The 20757-nt window shown below is 45.1% G+C and overlaps 1 protein-coding gene across 1 annotated transcript; it reads left to right on the forward strand.

Annotated features, from left to right (window-relative positions):
- Positions 1 to 5189: 5189 nt before the first annotated feature.
- Positions 5190 to 14388, forward strand: CBLN1 (cerebellin 1 precursor). The gene is made up of 3 exons (XM_086946502.1): positions 5190 to 5530; positions 8838 to 8957; positions 13148 to 14388. Exons 1-3 carry the CDS (start codon positions 5255 to 5257, stop codon positions 13343 to 13345), a joined length of 594 nt encoding a protein of 197 aa, XP_086802628.1. The 5' UTR covers positions 5190 to 5254; the 3' UTR covers positions 13346 to 14388.
- The last annotated feature ends 6369 nt before the right edge of the window (positions 14389 to 20757 follow it).

A 20757-nucleotide genomic window follows, 5' to 3' on the forward strand; every position in this document is an offset into this window, starting at 1 on the left:
AAATGGGATATCAGTTATACTCAATTGACATCAAAACATAGATATGTATTGTGCAGATGGTGTTGCACACAGTAATAAGATGCTTGTGAAATAGATTAACCAATTCGTGCCAACTACTGTACAATTCTAAATGGATTATAAAATAGTACCGACAGTGATGGCTCAGAAAATCAGAGTAGCTCTGATCAGTGTTAGAATTGGGTAATAGGAGATATTTTGACTCTAGAGATGTGGCCCAACAGCTATAGCTGCACTTAAGGACTGGGAACTAAGGTTCAAGTCCTGGTGTTGGCTGTGATGTGGAACTAATCACTTAATCCCCCCCCCCCCCCCCCCTCCAACCCCGTCTAAAAAACATGAATCTGCCTTTGTGTGCCTAATCTGGTGCTTGCCCAAAGCACTCCAATGCCCTAGGCCGAGTATAAGGTATTTAAATTTGCATAAATAAATAAATAAACTCAATCGACGGGTCGCATTAGAACCCAAACGATCTGTCTCTGGCCTATGGCAGACCAAAATACCACTTAAAAAAACATTCCTTTAATGCAGGCTCAGGGTGTTAGAATATAATAATTAATGTGTGGTTGAAGGGGATCTCATCCTTACAAAATGTATGGTATATTATCCACAGTGGTCTGTAAAGTATCCAATGTAACAGAAATTATATGCATATTAGTACCCACAGGTCTGGGAAGCATAAGAACAGCCTAGCCCCACAAGTAAGTTAAACAATAATGGCGGGCACCTTACCTCCGGGCACTGCGGCGCCGTGTGAGCTATCCAACGCTGTGCTTTAATTATGTCAACTGAATATAACTGAAACTGCGACTTTCAAAATGGCGAACATGTCTGCAACCGAAATTGGTGAAAAGGGTTAAAGGTAGAAGTAGTTGGGCTTTGAATTCAGTATGCTTTTTAATTTCCCGTGGGGCCCGGGGTCGGAGAAGAGCTGGGTAATGGGGGGGGGGGGGGGGGGGGCGGGTCTCCGGGACTGCAAAATACTGCTGAGTCCTGTTGAACGGCCCGTTTTATAAGTTTAAAATCATTACGCAGCTTTATTGTGCACAGCTCTTCTCTGAATTGCCCCGCCCCCTTGTGTGTGCATGTGTGTTGTTTTTAGTGCATGGTTTCTATATTTAACACACGTCGCCAGCTCCTTTAGCACTGACCTAACCCACTGATTTGTTTTCAGTGAGTGATTCTCTTACATCTACTTTGGGAGCTTCGACCAGCAGGGCCTTATGAGGAGAAACGGCCCGGGTTTTAAAATTGAAAATTGGATGGCAAAATGCTGTTGTAAACCGATACTTATACATTATTCCAATACTCGAATATGCATTATTTGCAATGGATTGGACGGCTGGTCATTTGCGAAGAACATCGGTGGAAGACTGCTGGCCCAGCTCGAACCACAAGCCTGCGCTGCATCACGCAAACAACGCGTTTACGTCAGAGAATATAAACTACCCAGGAGTGTCATTGCGTTCAGGGCACGACCCATTCTTTCCCTAACTCACTGTGCTCGCCCGAAAGGGGAGATGCTTATACTAAGCAGCGCGTTTCTTCCCTAGAGCCACTTGCTGCGTGGGCTGAGAGTATCTTAAAGGGGAAAATGTCGACATTGGTTTAAACTGTGCTGCTCTGGAGGATGTTTTCACAAACACTTAGTGCATCCAAATAAAACAGCAACCTCGACAAACAATAGGTTAGCAACGTAAGTCTAGGGTCGGAGAGGTCTTTTATTCCACCGGGCATTTCCCCGATGGGCTGGAGACTTTGGAGGCAGGTTTTGAAAGCTCCTGGTCATTCCTGGGCCTCTGTCACTTCCCAAGCTACCCATGGTTAACTGATCAGGCCCAGGGGGCTTCAAAAGAGCGTGAAAAAGAGGGAAGGAGGGGGAAGGTATAGAGAAAGGGGCGACAAAGAGAAAAAATAGAGAGAGAATGAACGGATGAAAGAGTGACACTGTGCGAGGAGATAAAGGGGCCGGGCTGGTGTGAACATTATTTCTAGGGCTGCTTTTGGTTTCCAGTCCAGCCCTGCATAAGACCCGTATCGAAAAGCCGCATACGTTGTTTTAAAGAACTAATTCTTGCTGTACCGGTGTGAAATCTCCTGCTGGTCATTGGCGTTGTCACCGACATACAGGTACCCACCGATTTTCTCGGGGGCTTCAGATGCGAAGACTGCTCGCATCACTGTGATTGGCTGAAGGGTAAACAGCAGACCCGGATCCTGGATGCCTTGGGGATGCCGGAGCATAAAACCGAGGAGGAGCTTCCGGAGAGAGACAGTCACATTTCATTGTGTATGTAAAAATGGGCAAATATTTCACAAAAGTGAAAGGGGCGCATTGCGAAAGAACGCTGGCACAACAAAGCCATTGCAACAGACGGCGTCCCTCGTGCCCACTCACCTGTATTAGCAACAGATAAGACTTACGGAACGTCTTCTTTCGCAACTACGACTGTCTGGCACGAATAGCATCGGATCACTGATGAACTGAACCTCGGAGGAACGCTTCCTACAAAGGACCGTGGTCGTTCACAAATCTTAAGATTAAAAAAAGGATAGAAATGGCAAAATAAAATAAATTGTTGCCTCTAGTTGAGACTCTGATCATTGTTTAGCTGTTATGAGCAATAGACATAACTTAAGAGTGTAGCCATCCCTAATGCTTTAGATTCCCGGTAAACAGCTGAAGGATAACATCCGCATTGTATGTGGAATGGACAATTCGGTGGTATTAGGAGTTCGACGCCTGAAGCAGTGGACAGGGGATAGGCGTGTTTTCTGAGAATTTAGAAAGTGCTGCAGCTTACAGACAGAATGTAATAATGTGTTACGATCCTAGTTGAGGAATGCGAGTCGTTTTTCTACCACTGACCCCCTCACTGACATTACAATGAGTGGCAGTCTCCGGAAGACTCGGGCGTCAGGCTGTGTCCAGTGTGGGCTCAAGCGCAGCGGTGGACCCTGGGAAGGATTGCTTTCTAACAGGCTGGGTCCTGGCCGTTCTTTCACCAGAAGCACGGTGCACAAGAACCAGGAAGGGTCGGCGCAATGCTCCAGTTTTATCTTCAGTAGAGCTGCATGGATACTGTAGGCTGGTGCGCAGCTTCCTGACCACTTCTCTTGCAACCCTCTGGTTTTAGACTAGGTGCTAGGTTTGCTCCTCGGCAGGGCTAAAACTCTTGGGTCGTGCCCATGGCTGCTTACTCGGTAGGGTGTTGTGCTTTGCTCGGTGTACCGGGCTCAAATCTGTGCAGGATAAGATTTGCAAACTCTCGTGTTTACTCTTCTTACACAGGAATACAGCCTATGACTTCCCGAAGGATCTAAAGTTCTAGGCTCCAAGGTAAAGGGCTTTCCATGTACCTGGGCGGGGGGCGCATTTCTACACGTTACAGGAGATAAGCACCAGGCTCCGTGGCAGCACTGAGGTCACATACTCCTGGGTATGAGTGACTGCCCAAGCTCGTGAGCAGGGGCTTAGACCCCAGTTTCAGGAAACGCTCTTCTGCGTTCTTGCATTCGGGCACCCGTGTTTGGCAGTAGGCACGGGACCTCTATATAAAGAGGTCACCTGTGGCGCAGTCGTATTCACCTAGTAATGGGTATTTACGCAATGCACCTGGCAATGGTGCTGGCTCAGACGCCAGGATCAGGCTGCATTCCCGGTCGCTGTGAGTATTTCTCGAGATTACCGCAGTGCCACTCATCTGCACAGGGCAGATGCAAATCTGCCTCCTTCTAGAAAGTTATGTATCCCTAATCCTCTGAATTGGGTTTGGGGCGGGCGGCAGTCCTGTGCTAATCCCATCCCGGGTGGGTGTCTAGCTGGGCACTAGGCAGGAGTGTAGACGAAGTCTGCCATCCAAAGACTGTCCCAAGATACCTGGACAGGTCTTCCTTTCCAGTGCTTAGCATTAGCTCCTGTCTCCGGCTCTCAGGTAAGGCTGAAGCCCCAGCATCCTGGATAGAGTTGCAATCCAGACCCCTGAAAGACCTCATGGGCAGTTCTTATCTTTCAGGTCCCGTAACAGGGATGCAGTTCTAGTTCATTGGCGGGACTGCAGTGCCGGGCAACAGAGCAAGGATCTTGTCGCAGAGTAGTGGGTGTGGCTGAAGTTCAGTACTCCTGTGCCAGCTACCGTTAAAGCATGACGTTCCGAACTCATGTGTGTGGCTGCAGGTCCAAGGTCCAGGACAGGGGCGTTGCCTCAGGTTCTGGTCCATGGTGGCTGCTATCCAAACTCCCTCTCAGAGCTGGTTTCACCGACTTCTGGGCATGGATGCAGCTCAATAATTCTGACTTCGCTCCTGGATATGGGCTGCTATCCTCATTATGTAAAGACGACAGGACCAAAATCTAGTGTTCCTTTGGAACACTAGTTCCTAAGGTCCAGGCTCTATTGCAGTGACCAGCTGGTGTCCACACGCGGAAGTGCAGCTTGACAACGCACCTTCCTCTACTTCGGCGCTGGGCTTAGCACCGGACCCCGTTGCAACTCCATTTACCTGTGCCTCGTACCTATAACCGGGACCCCGCCTGGCGGGGGAGGAGGCGGACCGAGCGCTGATTGGTTGCAAGCCTCGGCGTCGCTCCCTGACATTGGATGTTTGGATCACGGTCTCGCACTGGCATTGGTCTGTGGCAGAATAATGGGGCGGGGCCCCGTTCTCTGCTCCCGCTCTCTGAGCAGTGCGGAGCTCTCCAGCACATCGACACCTGAGCGCGGCTGACACTGGAAGCTGCGCAATGTATGCGAGTCCGCGATACCTGCCCAGGGACACGGAGCCGGTCTGCGCTCTCCCGAGTCGGTTCTCTCACTTGAAATAAGCCGCGTTGGCTTCGCTGGGGGAACAGAGCAGAGACACAGCAGGAGGAGAGAACGCATACGATAAAGTCGTGAAAAAAGTGAAGAAGAGAGGGCTCGACGGTGCCAAGGGTAAAATAGTCGGAAACATTGCTGCCGGGACTCGTTTTCACGTAGACACGGCTGGTGGACGATCTGCAAAGGGCTTTCCTTCTGGTCACCGCGCACTAGAAGTGATTGGTCCTTCATTTGGGTTACGTGCGGGGCGCGGAGGTGAGCGCTCAGCGCGCGAAGTGCCAATCAAGCGTTCACGGAGAGCTACAGATCTCGCGAGCCCGAGGACTGGGCTGGGTTCCGCGAGGGGCTTGAGGCACGCGGCAGCAGCTGGCACGAGGGAGCGGCAGCGCTTTGACGCCTTCGCCGGAGCACTAGAGATGGCTCGGCGGCTAGAGCGGGCGATCTTGGGCTGGCTATCCTTCCTGGCGGCCGCCACCTCGTTGGTCATTGCGCAGAATGAGACGGAGCCCATCATTTTGGAGGGCAAGTGTCTAGTGGTGTGCGACTCCAGCCCGACCTCTGACCCCACAGGCACCGCGCTGGGCATCTCCGTGCGCTCCGGCAGCGCCAAGGTGGCCTTCTCGGCCATCCGAAGCACCAACCATGAGCCCTCCGAGATGAGCAACCGCACCATGATCATCTATTTCAACGAGGTGAGAGGGCTTTAAGGGGGGTGGGGTGGAGGCCAATGCGCAGCGGCCCAGCCACTTGTCATGGTTCCTCACGCATCCGCATCATGGTTATCTACTTCAACCAGGTGAATTGGGCCTAGGGGCAAAGAAACAATGCGGGTGTTTCTGATTTTCCAGATGTGGTGTTTAATTAAGCAACTCTATCATGAGTATTTACTTCTGCTTGGTGATGGGGGTCTGGCCAGCCACATGCTTCATGGCAGAGACAATCCGATGTGGTGTCACAATTATGAACTTTGGCAAGAGGAACGTTGGGAGAAACACATGGGGGAACTGAGAGGTGATGTGAAGCATTAAAAAACAAGCATTTGCAATGCAATCGGTCTCGCCGTTGGGTCCTTATATATATTTAGCTACACAGCACATTAGCCTGGGTGGTGAAACATCTACTGTTTTTTAACATGGAGGGAAAGTAAGCAACAAACTGTGTGACACACCAGGAATGGGAACACATAGACAGACATATTGCCTTTCAGCTGGAAATGGTATAGTCCAAAGCTCTGTGTTTAGTTTGAAATCAGGGCCTTCTGTGGTCATATCACTGAAAATACAAGATTTGAAAAAAATATTATTGTCTACGGGTGCTTGTGGAAGAAAATTTATATGGACTGGAATATAGAGAATGCTAAAGTGATCCTGATATTTTACTGACCTCTGCTGGCCGTGTTCTATCAAGAAAGTTAAATAGAGGCAGTTTCCAGAAAAGTAAAAAAAAAAAAAAAACCCTTGGCAGCAAGAAATTCTGGTATTTTACTGACCTCTGCTGCTAGTTTTCTACCAAGACAGTTAAATAGAGGCAGTTGACAGAAAAAAGTCCCTAAGTGGAAGCAGAAAAGTCCTACGGCTGATCTACAGAGCCCACAAAATACATACACATATAAGTATATACTAAAGTATATACTAAAGTATACACAAGAGGTTTTGAATGCTCAACCTAAAAAATACTGAGGTGGTAGGTTATTGAGAATAAGTTAGAAAATGATGTGCTTCAACCCGAAGAAGGAGCTGGGCTGTGACCACGGAATAGTCCCCTGAGGTGCTGAGGAAAGGTTGATGCGTTGGTTAGTCTTATGGTGGGATCTTTATAAGCAGCAAGACTATTTTAACACACATGGAGTAGGCCTAAGGGAAGACCAAAATCTAGCCTTAGGGCACAGGATTTCAAATGTCTACTTACACCAACTGATGTTCCCTCAGAGTCAGGTTGTGCAGTATGAGGCACAGGTTGAGCGATTAACAGCAGTCACGTGATGGTGTGCAATGTGAAAGAAGGCAAGGGGCAGTAGCACCACCGAATCTCATCCTTGAAAATATTGAGGTGCCCTTTCTGGGATGATGTTGGTGAATTAAAACGTACTGACATTCAGTTATGGAGGTGGATAGCAAACCACAAGATGTACAGATAGCATTGATCTAGACAACCATTGAGACTGAACCAACATCTGCATTTTCTTCTGTCCTGGTGAAGTGCCAGGTGTGGCTTGTCGTGCCGAGATAATTTATTCTGGGGTGGAGTCGCAGCTTTCACCATTGAGGATGATCACCAGGAGAGGACACTTGGTAACTGCATTATGACTGAGCCAGCCACTGGAATTATTCTACTAGGTTGACTACACTATAAGGGAAATAATGGAACATAGTTTAGTACATTTTGTAGAAATAATATTTCGTCACTTTGGTGTTCTAACACACAATGCTGTCTGAGTAAAATATTCATCTAATTAGTACCAGTTTAATACTTAAAAATGGCAATCAAAAATTCAAAGCTGATTAGTTAACTATTGCAAAGGATCATTCACTGTGCATCTTTAGTGGGTTTCTTTTACCTAACTTTTGATTTGTTTGATCTACAAACCTGAAATGTTGAAATCTGCAAATTATGTAGCGGTGGACTATGTGGCTAGTGCAGTAAATGATTAATTATGCAGCAGTGGGATAATAATTACGTGGGCCTTGAATGATGCACTCTGAATGGATCAGGAAGATGGTTAGAACCCAGCGCAGACAGGTTCCAGATCGCACAGTCCACTTGATTGGCCTCCATCTACCACGGGGTTGTGCTGGAGGAAGGTTGGAACAAATTGTAGTCAAGAGGTTAGCAGTCTGACAGATGCTTGTCTTCATATACCGTTGAGCATGTCATTTTTCAAGTTATCCATGTGTGTGCATGTATCCATCTATATACACATTGAGATACAGAAACGGAGACAAGTGTTCATAGAAAGAATGGCCAGTGACTATTTGAAAGCAAGGACATCAACTATGCCCTTTGCATCATGGAATAAATGTGCACTGTACCTATATAAGGCCAGTCTGGAGAAAAGCAGAGCAAGGTCGACACTGACATCCCACCTCCCTGCAATAGTTCCATTGCTACCAGAGCGGAGGCAAAGCTTCCATTGACCAGAGGCACGAGGGTCCCAGTGAACTCGGATTATTGCTGCATTTCTCAATTCACACAGCGACCAGGGGGGGCATTTCCTTCCTTGCACTAGAGTCAATGACACACTGGCTACGCCACTGACTTATCATAACTCACTTAGCTTTATTTCTAGGACCCCGTTTAAGAGCTGGGCTTTCTATTCAGAATACATGGTAATTGTGCGTGAGGGCATAAGGGGGGGGGGGGGGGGGCTAGACCACCGAGGGATTCGCCCCTCTTTAATAAGAGCCTCTTCTGAACCGCGAACACGTTCCTCTGCCGGGATTTGACATTTGGGTGAGAGTGGATGGGGAGGTGAGCAGGAGGAGGCTCTGCCGCTTATTAGATTATCTCTAATTGAAGGAAGGAGGGTGTCAGGCAGATTGATGGATGAAATAAAGGCTGTTTCTTCCAGCCCCAAAAGGGGAATTGTGTGAAGGTAGAGTTTAAAAATAGCACGGATTGGAAGGTAAAAACCACACGTGTCCATGCCTGGTTGTATGGGGTGGGGGCAGACGGGGTAGTTGCTGTCAAACAAAGACGACAAATGCCTGCAATTTACAGCGTCCTTTCTTTGAGATCCATCAAAAGGCGAGCGTTCCTTCATTTCTGGGCTTGTTGCTTCACGATGAGACACCAGCAGCAACCCAGACATTTCTACATCTAAAAATACACGCTAATGTCTTGTTCATGTAGTGCTCGCCGCCCGTCTTTGTACAAAGCTGCAGCGTGAATCCATCACTCAAACTGTAGTGAATGTCATTCATTGCGCACTGTTCTGGCTGTGACAGGCGGGTTCTCACTCCCTAACCCTATTCCGTGTCCTCTGCTCTCCCTTTATTGCAGATATTAGTGAACATCGGAAGCAACTTCGACTCTGAGAGAAGCACTTTTATATCACCCAGGAAGGGGATTTACAGCTTTAATTTCCACGTGGTGAAAGTGTACAACAGGCAGACAATTCAGGTTTGGGATGTCTTATTTGATAACGTTGCAGCCTTTACAGCATGATTGAGGCTTATCAACAAATTATGCATGTTCAAAGGAGCCTACCGTGAGCTGAGGTTCATGTTCTGAAACTGGCCTTTGTCCTTGTACAATAATGCAAGTGAAATATTCACCTTTATGAAAATATACACGCATTTGTTGGTAGTCATGTCTTTATGGTCTAAGGGACGCCTACTAGTGTGCGTTACAAGTTATACTTTCATTTCATTTCAGGGTTTGTGTGCATCTTTTCATCGAGTTGTTGTGTAGTTAAGATAATTGTGTGTGATTTGCAGATTTTATGTATGGAGAAATGGTAGATTCTAGCAGATAAATATATTAGCCAGAAATTCCAAACAGTACACTAGATTGATAATCTTAGTACCTTTGAAATTGGGTGATTAACACAAGATCACGTGTGTGCATTTTATAGTAGGTCATCAGAGCCTGTCCCGTGCCTTGCCCTTGGTTTTCAGAAGATTCTTAGTGAAGGCTGTACTTTATGGATCTTATATTTTTTAGATGCTAGACATATGAAAGGCATCTGCCACCCACAAATAAACATTGATTAAACATTAACATAGCATAGTTAGAGTTTAATAAAGAAGCTCCTGCGCATAAAAACGTGGTCACGTGATTACAAACTGCTCTCTCGCTGCAGGCACAGGGTGTAGCAGCCTGTGCATGAGGAGGGTAGCAGTGTTTGGTATCCGGCTCCACTTTCTAAATGGTAGAATTAATTGCCCGACCATCTTAGATCTCAGCCCAACCTTGTAAGATTCAGAAAAGCACTAAAACTTAGTTATTTTAACACAGGCCGCCAGGCTTTAGGAAATCTTGTTCACCGCCACTTTATGCTAATCAGGTATTCTGGATACTACCTCCAATACGCCAATTGGTGTAAGCGCACTTTATTAGACCCTATAACATATTATGTGGGGCTTGTCTGCACTTCATTTGCTGGTGTCTCCCACCCACAGAATTCAATTCACTGTCTCCAAACAGCAGAGAGGGGTCTTCCAGTGATGGCCTCATTCGGTTTGCTGACTTTCTAAATACAAGATGTTTGCGTTATCTTGGGCTTTTGTTTTCGAAAATACTTGGCCATGATATGAATTAGCAACAGAGTACAAGCTCAGAATGCTGCCATTTTGTGTGGTTTTGAATGTGAATTTCTAAGAGAATAAGTTTGGTCTTCTCTGCCTTCCAAAGCAAAGACATTTTCGCAACACAGCTGCCAATGAACTTAGTTGTGCTTTGCAGTGCTTAATTTGTAAACAATTATAAGTGAAAGAACACAGGGGGTTTCTTTGGAGTCGCCACTGGCTCTGACAAATGCTCCGATTGATTAATACCAAAGCCTCCTAGTCTTGATTTCCCCTCATGCTCCATTTTACCCACTGCTATGCACTCCCTTCCTATATCTCTATTTCAATTTTGCTGGTTCTTTTTATCCCGCCTCTCTGCTTGTCCCTTCTTTCATTCCTTTCCCTTCCTTCTTCTTTCTCCCGTTCCTGTATTTCTCTCTCTTGCTCTAGGACAAAGTCTGACAATGAAACATAAGTTCTGACTCCCAAAATTGAGAGCTGGTGTGCACCATTTATTCACACAATGGCACATATTAAACACTGTGATGGTGGTCACGGACCTGTCCTGTAGTGATCCTTAAATTCCAAATATACGGTATTGGTCCCATTTAATAAACTGTTGAATGATCAACATACCTTAGCACCAGTGCTTTAAACGGAAATATTGACGTGCTGGTACTCACTGTCCAGGTACCTATTTGCTAATGGTAATTGACAGTACTCTCCCATTAAATGAACTGCATCAGTGCTCTAAAGTGCAGGGACTCTCCTTTTCAAACTAAAGATACTCAGTACCGGAAAATACCTGTCTATTTAAGGCAAGCACTGCCTGCAAGAAATCAGAGGGGTGTCTACCAGTTCACAGTATAGTGGGCTGCACACCACTCCCAGGCATAATGACAGGAGGCTTCCTTTAACACTCATTGGGTTGTGAAGTGAGATTACCATGGATGGGTGGGGCTGCCACTGCTCATGAACAGCCAGCAGTGCTAGTAGCTGATAACTAGAGCGGGTTCAAACACCTGAGGCAAGTTTATTCCATGCTTAGTGTGTGCCAGATTTTACAGTATGCGCACACCTGCATTCAGTTTTGCAGACTGTGACTTACATTGCATCATCAGCCTTTGGCCAAGAGAGAGAAAGGTATAAAAGAGAACAAGAAGGAAGAAGAGAAACACAGGAAAACAGCAGCAAAAGGGAGAAGAAAGGCTGAAAAAGAACTTAGAAAAGTAAGATAACAAGGCGGAAAGTGGGGAAGGTGGAAGAAAAAGGCATGAAGTGGAATCAAGAGGAGGCAGCCTTGGTATTGACAACCCCAGTATTTCGCAACGTCAGCAGCAGACCCCAAGGAAAAAAGTTGGACCCATTTATGTATTATTACTATTTATTATTATTAGTAGTGTTCATGGTAATTATGATTTTATTTATGTATGTAAATATTTTATGTTTTGCAAATTAAGTACTGCCCAGTGGTGTCTGAAGAGACCATTACAAAGTATAAATTGGCTCTTATTTTAAACTTGGCGATTACATACATCCTAATTCTGCTTGAGGTTAGCCTGCACAGCTTCTTTAAGTTCACCTGGCATAGTCCCTTAAGTTGTTTAGCCAGACACAGCTCCTTGGAGTAGCCTGACACAGCCACTTAAACTTATTCTAACACAGCCCCAGAAGGTAAGCCTGACACAGACACTGAAGGAAGGGCCACTGGAATTATGCAGCAGAGGAGGACCAAATTATTCGGCATAATTGACTAAATTAGGTAGCAAGAAAGGGTAAAATATGCGACCTAATAAGGCATATATTGTGATAGTCTCTCATTCATAATTTTGTCATTTTTCACATATTGACACTGGGCAATGGTTTTGCCTCATTAGTACTGGTTGACCATCCAAATACAGCAACAGGCAACTGACAGATGACCAGGCAACCTTTGCATAGGGTTTCCACTATTCTGCAACACGGGTAGCCAAAATGTAGCTTCTTTTAAGCCATTTGAACTAGAAACAATTGCTTTCTTAAAATTTGCAGATAATAAAGCAGATGCTGGTTTTTGTGGCAAATGTGGCAAATCCATAATTATGCATACATTGACACTGCAGCTGAACTGCATAATTCCAATGGCACTGACACATCACTTTAAGGTTAGCCTGACGCAGCCACTTAAGGTTAGCCTGACCCAGACATGTAGGTTATTCTGACACAGCTTCCTGAGGTAATTGTGGCTCAGTCCCTTCCATTAATGTTCGCCTAACACAGCTTCCTGAGCTTAGCCTGGCACAGCCACTGAAGGTTAGCCTGACAGTTTTCTGAGGTTAGACTGACACAGCCCCTTATGGTTAGACTGACAGTCACTTAAGGTTAGCCTGCCCAACCCCTTATGGGTAGCCTGACACAGCTTCCTGAAGTAAGCCGGACACGGCTTCCTGAGGTAAGTCGGACACAGCTTCCTGAGGTTAGCCTGACACAGCCCATTAAGGTTAGTCTGACAGCTTCCGAAGGTTAGACTGACACAGCTTCATGAGGTTAAACTGACACAACCACTTGAGGTTATACTGACACAGCCACTTAAGGTTAGACTGACACAGCTTCATGAGGTTAGACTGACACAACGACTTGAGTTTATACTGACAGAGCCATTTAAGGTTAGACTGACACAGCCACTTAAGGTTAGCCAAACAACTTCCTGAGTTTGGCCAGACACAGCTTCCTGAGGTTAGCCTGACACATCTTCCTAGGGTTAGCCTGATGCTGCTCCCTGAGTTTAGCCTTACACAGCTTCCTGGTGTTAGCCTGACACTGCTCCCTGAGGTTAGCCTGACACATCTTCCTGGTGTTGGCCTGACACTGCTCCCTGAGGTTAGCCTGACACATCTTTCTGGTGTTAGCCTGACACTGCTCCTTGAGATTAGCCTGACACAGCCACTAAAGGGTAATCTGACACAGCTCCCCGAGGTTGAACTCGCCCAGCCCTTAAGGCTAGCCTGACACAGCTCCTCAGTGCTATAACCCCCCCCCCCCCCCTTTCCCCCATTGGCTGCCCCAGCGCCCGGTCTTCAATCCGCTCTCTCTCTATTACAGGTCAGTCTGATGCGGAACGGGTGGCCGGTGATCTCTGCCTTCGCCGGGGACCAGGACGTGACCCGGGAAGCGGCCAGCAACGGGGTCCTGATCGAGATGGAGAAAGGAGACCGGGTTTACCTCAAACTGGAGCGGGGCAACCTGATGGGCGGCTGGAAGTACTCGACATTCTCCGGCTTCCTGGTCTTCCCTCTGTAGAGGGCACGTTCTCACACGGGGAGGGGGCGGCGGCTGGCAGCAGCCGCTGCACATGTACGTGGACCCTGCTGCGTCTGAGAGCCGTGGACAGCACACACTGTAGGGAGGCAGAGAGGCCAGCGGCAGAAACTCGGCCTCTCCGACCCTAGACACCTGCTTTCAAGAACCACATCTAGTCACCTTTTATTTGCAGCCATCAGAGGGGCCAAACTGACGTCCTTTACAAAAATGCTTCTTCTCTTTGACGTACTGAACAGTTGCCAGTCCACTACGGATCACCGGATACATCCCTCTTTTATTTCCATTGCAGCGCTGTTTTAGGGTTTCATATTTATTATTTGGTACTGTTGATTCAGACCACCTACCGCAGATCTCCTTTGTGGTTTTTTTTCACACAACTAACTAGTTTCTTTCACCACATGGATTCCGTGGGTTGCAAATCTTGCTGTACCAGCGGACAGCGGTGTCGGCCATTGTCCAGGCAATCCTGGCTGAATAGCGAATTCACTATTTCTGTGTAATTCTGAGTGCTTGTGGACTTTAATCAAGGCTGCTAACTGTTTTCATGCTTGTTTTGCTCTTGTAATACGTGGCCCAAATAAATGCCAGGAAATATACCGACCTACTTCTAATACTCTGTACGATATGTGTGAATATCCAAAACTTTACTTTGCCTTTATTCAATAAAGTTTAAATTGAACTTTTATTTTTATTAACTATAATACCGTTTCTTGGGAACGACCAGGGACGTTTTGGACGTTTTTATTTGTTGGCAATGTTTTAAATAACAACTGGAAAAAGCAGTCTGAAATATAGTTTTGCATCCCAAAAATGTTACAGTTTTTTCTAGTCTGTTTTTCCCGTTGCACACCGTCGTATATTAAATGAATCATCCCATCTCTTAAAATGCACTTAAATACTCAAGTCCTCTCTGCAGCTTGCGCACTGCAGTTCTTAACCAAATTAAAAACATGCGTTATTACCAATTTGATGTATTGTAAAAGCTCTACTTTCAAACATATGTTGCAAATTAAAAATCTCATTTTATACATCTGCGTATGATGCGTACGTAAATTTGAAGAGGCGTGTTTACCGAATGTTTTGCTTGCATTTATTTATATGTGTAAATCATTTGCCAGAGTGAAAGATTACTGTGCGGAAAGCTGACGAGACAGAGTGTATCGGGAACGTGAAATAAACGCATAAGCAACACAGTATCTAAGCATTGAAAACCCGGGGAAAAGTGCCACGAATGCTCACTAGTTTTACGTGTTCTTGTGCGGCATAATTAGCGCGGCGAGACCATACACAGAAATAATTAGCGCTATATAACATGCCCAACATCACAACATATGCTGTACACGCCAGTATTTAATGAGGTGCGATTTAAAAATGTTATGTTATCCGAACTTGTAAATTGTACATATACCCACAAGGATTTTTGGCGCTAGTGAGATTGAAAGTGACAGCTATAACAGGGAAGAAAACCAGAGGCGCAACTAGAGCAAAACAGACATTACAGTCAGGAGCCAAAAGTGTGACACCGGTTCCTCACAGTCTTCCTTTATGGCGCACTTGTACACCGGAACAATCGGTTTGGGCAGTGCTTGGAATGGAAATATAGAACTGCAGGTACTCGCCATCCCTGAGTACCTGTTTGCTGCTTAGACGTGCCGGTACTCTGGAGCAGTGCTGAGAAATACCAGTACCATCCCTTCCATATGTAAAGAAGTGGAGGTACTGAGTATCTACCCATTTAAACCACTGTTTGGTGTCATAATGGCGGGGTGAAATCAGAATCAAATTAGAAAATCTTTCTATGTGCTCATACTTGTGGCTTTCACGGAGTGACACCAGCTTCCCGGGGCCGACGTCTTTGCTTCTCGTTTCCAGGTCTTTGAGGAGGAATGCACGAGGGTCCGTAAACCGCAGTCCTGTTTTACAAACGACAGGAAAGGCTTGGACCTTACCCGGCCGGTGTAAGGTACACATTCATGGGCGAGCTTCAGACCCTTCTCGACGGCCCTCGCGATTCGCTCGGAGACCACCTCTTCGCACATAATGGCGGACAACGCATCCAGGCACGAGCAAGAACACCGAAGTGCATCTCCAAGACCCTCGAAAGACGCTTCCCTTTCTGGGAAACCACGGAGAACTGGAGTGACGACGCGGGATGTGTGTTAGTGGTGGCCGTCGGGAGCCAGGCCTGCTGCGAACGGGACTATTCCTCCCGAGCCCTCCTACCTCGGAGACCTTCTGCGGAGCCGGTGTGCCTCCCGTCATACTCTTCAGCACACGAGATCCCGACTCCAACCACTGCAAGGGCCGGAGATGGATGCAAGGGAAACAACCTGCGGCCTACCAAACATGGCGCTGCAATGTGTTACTAACACGCCTTACTAGTGGACGGCAAAGGAAGGGGAGTAACCTATTATGACCTCTTAAGAATTACATATTTACTTCGATAAACAGTTTTTTTTTCTTGTAGTTGTTTCCATGTAATGTTGTTATGCACTTAAAGAAATATTATTTCTGGTGTGTAGCCTATGATTTTCGAGAACCTTGTCTTTCTCTAAACCCCCTTTTACTGGAATAAACTTCCCCTACCAATCTGTGTACAGAGCTTGGAAACTAAAAAAAAAAAATCTGAAACGTGGCAGTATTAGTTAGTCTTTAGCCTTATACTTCAGCTAAAGCGCCGAGATATTACACCGAGGAGTTCTTTGAGCTATATATGCCAAGTGATGTTTACAATAATCATACTTTAATTTGAAATGCCTCTTGTAATTAAGTTTCCTATAGCAGTACAACATTATATTTGAGATTTCTACCTATCAAAACCAATTTTACAAATTGTAAGAGCCCAAGGACAGCACGATTCATGTAAATGGAACACACGCTTTAAACTCCGTCTAGCAATGTATTTTATAATATCCACCTATGTTCATGTTTAGCTCTTCGTGATATCAAGTGGGAGTTTACCATTAAAAAACAACATATTGTCGATTATACTGTGCTTTTAGATGTCAGAAAAAAACAACGAATGAACCACAGCACAATGTTGGCTTACAGTTTCTTCTATGAAATTATTTAAGGAGAACATAGGCTGTGAAACAGAGCTTGCAATCTTTTTCACTTCTAATCCAACTGTTACCTTTTTTAATTACACTGCAAGGTTTACACTTTAAATGCATATTGGGTTTCAACTTTGGAGCAGTTTATGGCCTACGTTAAATTGTTTGCTCTTAACACTATATACTACGTTTTGATGATCTCGGTAGCTACAGTATTTTTCAGGCGTTTGGTGGTGTAGGCTGTTTTTCACGTTAGTTCCTAGCCTTTTCTTTTACTTCTTTTAGATTGTTTGGGCAATCATCAATAACTCTTTATCGACACAACAACTAACACTGCTGTTATAAAATACAAGCAACAGCATTGTATTCAACACAATTCTCCTTATTTTTATAAGTTGCAAATGTAACCCTGTTGGTAAGTATAGGTTGTTTGAGATAGGTACTAAATGTATCTCGGGTAATTGTGGTTTTTGTATCAATGTTAATAATACACAACAAGATACTTTTCTTTCAAAGTGCAAGTCTAGGATTAAAAGTATGTGGATTTAGTGGGATCTTAATGTAAATAACCATGTTGTGCATAACTCCTAGCCGAGTAGCCCAAAGAAGAACTGATTCACGCCCTCTTCTCTAGGTGCATGTGTGAATCTGTTACCTGCCGAGACACCCTTAATATAAACCTCACCACCCACAGCCGTAGTTGGATGCCTTTGAGACTAGACACTGTCTCTGAAGCACATTCAGTGTCCATGTCCTTGACGCTAAAGCCACCAGTACACAGTCAAACATCTCAGATCAATATGTCACAAAACGAGGTAGCACTTGAGCCATTCCTGCAGAATGAGCCCGATATCCTCAGCGAGGGGCCTTTTTATTGCTGTCGGCGCTTTCAATTCTGTGCTGAAGTATGAATGTTCATGAACGTGTGCAGTTTTATTTTTGCATGTAAATCTAATTTTACTAAAGGAACTGAAGGTTGTTGATAACGGAGCTTGATATTGCATCATCATGCGAATAACAGCTCCTTAGAAATTCTGGCCTCAGAATACAAAGCGCAGAAACTTTGTTGCAGGTCATATATATGGACCCCATTGTATATTTCAAGCTCCAGAAACACCTGCACATGATGGCTATCTAATAATGGTCTCGCACCCCTTGTATCATTTGGAAAACCTAATCCATATTTCAAACTTGTAGAATTGTTCCATAACTTTGGTAGTTTCACGTTCCACTGTTCGTTTCAAATTCCTGTCTCCTTCCTGGAAGCTGCCTCAGGGAGTTTTCATCTAATATTGTGCCCTGATAAACGCCCAGAGGGTGCAGTAAAGAAGACAGCAGCAATTGGGAAGAAAGTCTCTTTACAGAGCTTCTTTAAGCACTTATTTTTATCGGATAGTCACACTGCACTGAGATATGAAACATTTCTGGACATCCTCAATTGTGTGTTTAGCCAAGAATATTCATATTTCTGTATATATAATGGTTGTAAAGGAACTCCGAATGGGCGAGCCCAGTGATTGGATGATAGAACGTATAATCATGACTGTTGTTTAAGTTGCCCAGACTATAATTGACAGGGTCCCTATTAAATTGTTGGTCGGTTGACCATTGTGAACTTACAATATTGTCTTTTTTCCCTTTTTACAATCTAGCTATACATATCATCCTTTCTACGTAATTCATATTTGTTGCATGAATTACAATGACCACTTTATTCCTGACATAAGTTGTCCTGTTTCACTTCCTCTGTTCCTTCATGCATTCCCTCATTTCCTCCTTACGCATAGGGTGGAAAATGTAAACATCTACAGGCTTATGTGATTGCTTTTGGGTGACCTCTCAATGAACCGTTCCTGCACCACCACAACCTGTCTTCCTTGGGTGCCACTGGGTTCCATTCCCATGCTTTCTGCCTTGGCCCCACATGCCACCCCACCACACATAGAGGGCAGGGCTTGAAGACACATTGATGATCAGACTCACACATTGCCACACTGACCCATTCCTACACTGAGGGAGAGTGCCTGACCCAGTCCAACCATTCAGTTCCTTCCTACACCCTAGGTCATGGTACATGTGTGTTGAAGGTATGGGGTGGCTGTCACTCTTTCTGTATTGATCTGGGCTTTAATGCAACACATTCCAAGATGCTAACCATGTGCTGACCTTCCTGCAGGTGTCTACACACCTATGATGCATTAGGAGCACATGTTTTATAAACATTTACACCCTTTAGCAAGATACAGGCTGTACAAAATAAGGTAGAAAAGTAGTATTGCAGTTACCTGCCACTATGTAAATTATGAAACAAATAAAGAGATTCATTGGATGATGTCATCAGCGATGTCATCAACTAAGTAATTTGAGATGTCATTAGTGATGTCATAAATTATGTTATAGAACATGCCTTGAATGATATAATATGTAAGGTCATAAGCAGTCCATGGTGGGGGCGCAAGTTATAGTTAGCTCTGCTAACTATAACTTGCAAATATCTATGTTCTTTTAGTTCTAAACGTTAATGTTGTCACTGACATTTACCTAGCAATATACATATGTGCATATATAACCTATTGACAGTCACCAGTAGGCACAAAAGCAAAAAATGTGCCAGTTGGTGGTATTGTGCAGTAGAGGTTTAGGGGGGATTCGTCAAGCGGGGACAGAAAAAAGGAGTGGTCAAAAAAAGTGAATTTCTCATGCTAATTCCCATAGGAATTTTAGACATGGTTAAAGCCCAAGCCGCAGAACGGAATTATACCAAATTTAGCAGAAAGCTATAAGTTGGTCCAGAAAAGGACCTTTTTATTATTTGGTGTAAATCTGTTCATGACTACTTGACACTTTTAGGGGAAACACATTTGTATATCTAAGGATGTTGATCCTTCTCGGATCCTCCCTGGATTCATGAATCCAAGCACCATGCCATTTCTGGCTGGCCGTAACCTGAGAAGAAAGTTGTAGCCGCCATTTTGTTTATCGGTACTCGATAGTGGTACAAGGGGTCTGGGTAGAGGTAGCCTGACCACATGGGACTTATGGGGGGGGGGGGTCTGTGAGGGACCTCTCATGGTGAAGCAATTATCCAAAAATCATTTTTATTATCACACAAGGATTCATGGATCCTTCCAGATTCACAGATCCAGACCCCAACTAAAAAACATACACTTTCTCAGAGATCCAAACACCTAGTCACACACTCACTCACACACCCACTTACACACCCACACAACCACGCACACACCCACTCACACACCCATACATACACTCACAAACCCACTCACAGATCCACAAAACCACTCAATCTTCCAGACACTCACACACACCTACTCACACACCCACACAGCCGATCCCACATGAGTCACAGGCCCACAAAGCCAGTCACACATTCACTAACACTCCCCTTCACACATCCAGGGTGCAGGGACATTATAGTTAGGAAATAGCATTAAAAACATAGAAATTCACTGAAAGAACAAAGATTACAGAGACATTATAGTTAGGAAATAAAATAGAATCTCACTGAAAAACCTAAGGTTACAGGAATATTATAGTTACGAAAAAGAATAAAAAAAAGTATAAATTCACTGAAAAAAGCAAAGGTTACAGGGACAGTATAGTTAGGCTCAGATTACACTCATGCGAACACATAGAAATTCAGCAATTATAGTTACCTGAGCTAACTATAACTTACCCCCACAATGCACTGCTTATGACCTCACATATTACATCACTCATGACATGGTAAGTTACATCACTGATGATATCTCAAATGACATCACTGATGACAACTCGTGCCTCGCCCTTCTGACGGTATACCGTCCGCCAAAATCAACACCGCAATTTAATGAACTATTTACGACTATAATTTCTGACATCTGTACTCGCTACCAGAGAGTACTAGTAGTGGGAGACTTTAACCTGCATTGGGATAAGGAACCTAAAGATTCGGCAGCCCTACATTTGGACGCTCTGATGACCTCACTGGGCCTCCAACAAGTAGTGGATGCCCCTACACATATTAAAGGTCATACTCTGGACCTGGTCTGGACCACCCAAGGGGGGGCCAGTCTTATAGACATTCTACCGTGTACGTGGTCAGACCACTTCCTAATCAGGTGTTGTATTCCAATAGATGTCGTCTTAACTAAACCACCACAAATATGGAAAATGTTACGTCAATGGAAAAAAAATCACTCCCGCAAACCTGGTAGATCTTCTTCTTGCCCACAACCCCCTTGCCTGTAAACAATACAACTTAGATCAGGAGTGTGAGGCCCTCACCAATAATCTATGTGCTGCTATTGACCAGCTAGCACCGGAGCGAAAGTATAAGAT

Source organism: Lissotriton vulgaris, chromosome 12 (genome assembly GCF_964263255.1).
Source record: "Lissotriton vulgaris chromosome 12, aLisVul1.2, whole genome shotgun sequence".
Classification (NCBI taxonomy): Eukaryota; Metazoa; Chordata; class Amphibia; order Caudata; family Salamandridae; genus Lissotriton; species Lissotriton vulgaris.

Coding starts and splice junctions, on each gene's coding strand:
- CBLN1 (XM_086946502.1), top strand. CDS start 5,255: ATGGCTCGGCGGCTAGAGCGGGCGATCTTGGGCTGGCTATCCTTCCTG. Junction 5,531..8,837: donor TGATCATCTATTTCAACGAG/GTGAGAGGGCTT, acceptor CCTTTATTGCAG/ATATTAGTGAACATCGGAAG. Junction 8,958..13,147: donor ACAACAGGCAGACAATTCAG/GTTTGGGATGTC, acceptor TCTCTATTACAG/GTCAGTCTGATGCGGAACGG.